The sequence below is a fragment of the Octopus bimaculoides genome, chromosome 12 (genome assembly GCF_001194135.2).
Source record: "Octopus bimaculoides isolate UCB-OBI-ISO-001 chromosome 12, ASM119413v2, whole genome shotgun sequence".
Classification (NCBI taxonomy): Eukaryota; Metazoa; Mollusca; class Cephalopoda; order Octopoda; family Octopodidae; genus Octopus; species Octopus bimaculoides.
The window spans coordinates 57,195,184-57,199,014 of record NC_068992.1 but is presented as its reverse complement, the minus strand read 5'-3'; the positions used below and the strand labels follow the sequence as shown (position 1 = coordinate 57,199,014).

Sequence of the window (3,831 nt, the reverse complement as noted above, 5' to 3'; positions counted from 1 at the left end):
ATATATATATATATATATATACATACACACACACACACACGTACGTAAACCTTTTGGGAATTCTTCTTTCAAGCTCTCTGAGTGAACCTGTGCACGTAGTTACACAAACATATGGAATACACATGCATACGCATACACACACACATACACATAACCAGTAATGAAGCACACAGGCATACACATGCATGCCCACGAAGCGAGTGCAAGCTATCCACACACACACACACACATACAAGTATAGTCTATATCAACCAATTCAGATAACTAAAATCCCCAAGAGCTCTTTTTACTTAAACGAAGAAGCCTTGCAACTGTGTTAGCGAACAGCTAGAATTCTGCAAAGGAAAAAGCAAGCTTTAATAAAGCCCAAAGGATCACCCGTGCTTGCATGCATTTGTACGTACGCATGTAGATATATGCATACGTTCATACATGCAGCCAAATGGCATTATTACTGACGCCGTAAATGCGGTGAGCTGGCAGAAACTTTAACACACTAGACGAAATGCCTATCACCCGTCGCTACGTTCTTAGTTCAAATTCCGCCGAGATTGACTTTGCATTTCATTCTTTCGGGATCGATAAATTAAGAACCAGTTACGGACGGGGGTCGATGTAATCGACTAGTCCCTTCTCCCCAAATTTCAGATCTTGTGCTTATAGTAAAAAGGAATTATTACTGAGGTTGTAAGTAGAAATTAGATATAATAATAATAAACTTATACATGGAAAGATAGATTTTTTTTTTGTCAATGCAAGTGAAATAACTTAACAAAATTGTTGTTTATGCTATTAAATTTTTGTTTTTATTCGAACCTTGCATTCTCAGAGAAGATATATAATGGGAAAATTTAGCCGCAAATATTTAGTAATAGAAACCGGATTGCTATACCCGATGCAAAAAAAGAAAAAAAAAGTTAGAACAAAAACCCTGAAGAATTCGATTACTATTCGTTAGAATATTACCAACGTCATAATAAAAAAAACTGACCATTCAAGATTTCGTGTAGAACCGGATCTAACATAATATTTGAAATATGTACATCTAAAAGGGCGATATTTTCAACCCAGACGTTACGACCGTATCCAATTCAAGTGTTTCAATTCTGTGTATATGCATATATTTAATCGAGTGCTGACATATAGCATTAATTTGACATGCTATTTTCTATCATCAATAAAACTTTCAGCATTTTTGACGACACGGGTTTACTAGTATATATATGTATATATGTGTATGTTTGTGTGTGTATGTATGTGTGTGTGTGTATGTGTGTGTGTGTGTGTATAATTGTTATGTGAACGATAATATTTTGAAGACAACAGGGTTTAATGTTTAATTTCATATATACATATGTGTGTGCGTGTATGTGTGTGTATGTATGTGTGTGTGCGAAACTGATAAACTAAATACAATTTAAGTTTAATTTTAATTAGAATACCAGCGACTTCAGAGCAAAACCGCTCACTACTGTTTGCCTGCATGTAGCGTATCTGAGTGTCATTCACTCTCTTTCTGTTTGCTGTTCGAGTCTCCTTGTCCTAGCGTAACTGATCGGATACACATTGCATTTTATTATAAGTAAGAATTCTCTTCTTGTAATTTCTAGAACAAAGAATCGAAGAATCGAAGAGTATAAAATCAAGATATATTGACAAAATACCAGTGAGTATAAAATAATCTTTCCCTTTGAATGCTGCTTTTTTAATACCCGTGTTTTCTTTTGGTCAAGTGGAGGCGCAATGGCCCAGTGGTTAGGGCAGCGGACTCGCGGTGATAGGATCGAGGTTTCGATTCCCAGACTGGGCGTTGTGAGTGTTTATTGAGCGAAAACACCTAAAGCTCCACGAGGCTCCGGCAGGGGATGGTGGCGAACCCTGCTGTACTCTTTCACCACAACTTTCTCTCATTCTTACTTCCTGTTTCTGCTGTGCCTGTAATTTAAAGGGTCAGCCTTGTCATACTGTGTCATGCTGAATATCCTCGAGAACTACGTTAAGGGCACACGTGTCTGTGGAGTGCTCAGCCACTTGCATGTTAATTTCACGAGCAGGCTGTTCCGTTGATCGGATCAACTGGAACCCTCGACGTCGTAAGCGACGGAATGCCAACAACAGTTTCTTTTGGTGAAGGCGTTTGGCCGAGAGATTAGACTCATGATCTTAAGATCATGGTTTCTATTCTCAGACCAGGCACTTCCTTTCACGTTGCTTCTGTCAGTCTATTCAGCTGTAAATAAGTTCGAGCAATAGTTGGGAAGGTAACACTGTAACGGACAGGCACGCCCAGTTCAAGACGGGGTGAGTGTTGTAATCCCAGTCACTCATATATCATTGAGCTCCGACCTTATAAGTCATAACAGGCTTAAACCTTTCATAGCAATTATTGCTTTGGTTGTTACTGTCTAGATGATTGAGTAGAACTATTATATAATCAAAAGTACTGTGGCCATGAATATCCCATTTTAAATTCTGGAAAAATATCTCTTGACAACATACACGGACAGTAGTATGTGATTTGATGGAGATATGACGACTGTTTCTAGCAAATACAATGACCACATAAAGGCTCTCACTCTTTTGCTTCGTCCGAAAGGATTGCGTAGAAAAATAGGAAAAATAGAAAAAATAGGAAAAATTACAAGGATTCAGTAGCTTATGTGTAGTAGTAGTAGTAGTAGTGTTGTAGTAGTAGTAGTAGTAATAGTAGTAATAGTAGTAATACAATAAGAAGTATACAGGGTGTGTCTAATTGATATTGCAGTTGTAGGAACTGCTGTCAGTCGGTGCATTTGTCAATACTGCAATTGGTCCCTACAGATCTAATTAGATGAACTACGAGGTTGATCTTTTTTTTTTCTACGGGGAAACGAATAATCTAATATACTTCACTTCTTGGAAATCGGACACACACACACACACACACACACACAAATACACCACAGACACACCCCCATGAATGTATTTCTTCTGTACTTCCAACATAACAACCAATACATCGACATCACAACAACTACTATCACCACTACCACCACTTACATCAATGTTTTTTCACCGACACACAACGCCTTCCATCACCACCTCATACAGCATGTAGCAGTAGAAGTAGCAGCATTAATATTATTATTATTATTATTATTATTATTATTATTATTAGTAGTAGTAGTAGTAGTTGTAGTAGTAGTAGTTGTAGTAGTAGTAGTAGTCATTTTTACTATAGGCACAAGGCCTGAAATTTGACGGGAGGTTGATAGCCGATTGCATCGATTCCAACTGGTAACTTATTTTTTCGATCCAGAAAAGATGAAAGGTAAAGTTGACCTCGGCGGAATTTGAACTCGGAACGTAAGGTCGGAAGAAATGCCGCGATGCATTTTGATTACATGGACCCTGGTACACAATTGGTACTTATTTTATTGACCTCGAAAAGATGAAAGGCAAAGTCCACCTCGGCGGAATTTGAACTGAGAACGTAAAGATGGAGACGTAGAACCGAATGCTCTGAGTTCTGGCGATTTAAATAAGAGTTTTGACTGTTATTTCCAGCAGGCAGACATACTTAGTATGTCCTTTGATTAATTTTAATTATGTTCATTGGTATATATATATAATACAAATAATATGTGAGTATATGCATATATACGTACATGTTTGTACATACCTACATCTACATGTATATATAGATGCATATCTGGGTACAGGACGTAGCAAAAAAACGTGGACAAAATGATAAACAGGGTACAGAAAATACACAGGCCACATAGAGAACATATCCTTCATCAGCTGCCACCATTCTAAAACTAAGTGTTTCGAAGAGTTAGGGCAGGACGC

At 37.7% G+C, this 3,831-nt stretch overlaps 1 protein-coding gene across 1 annotated transcript in view; it reads left to right on the top strand.

Moving 5' to 3' along the window:
* LOC106875704 (microtubule-associated proteins 1A/1B light chain 3B-like) overlaps positions 1 to 3,831 on the top strand; it is a 22,366-nt gene that overhangs the window by 17,982 nt on the left and 553 nt on the right. Inside the window, exon 2 of the mRNA XM_014923950.2 lies at positions 1,611 to 1,666. Coding sequence (XP_014779436.2) covers positions 1,611 to 1,666 — 56 coding nt within the window. The remainder of the gene's footprint in view (positions 1 to 1,610; positions 1,667 to 3,831) is intronic.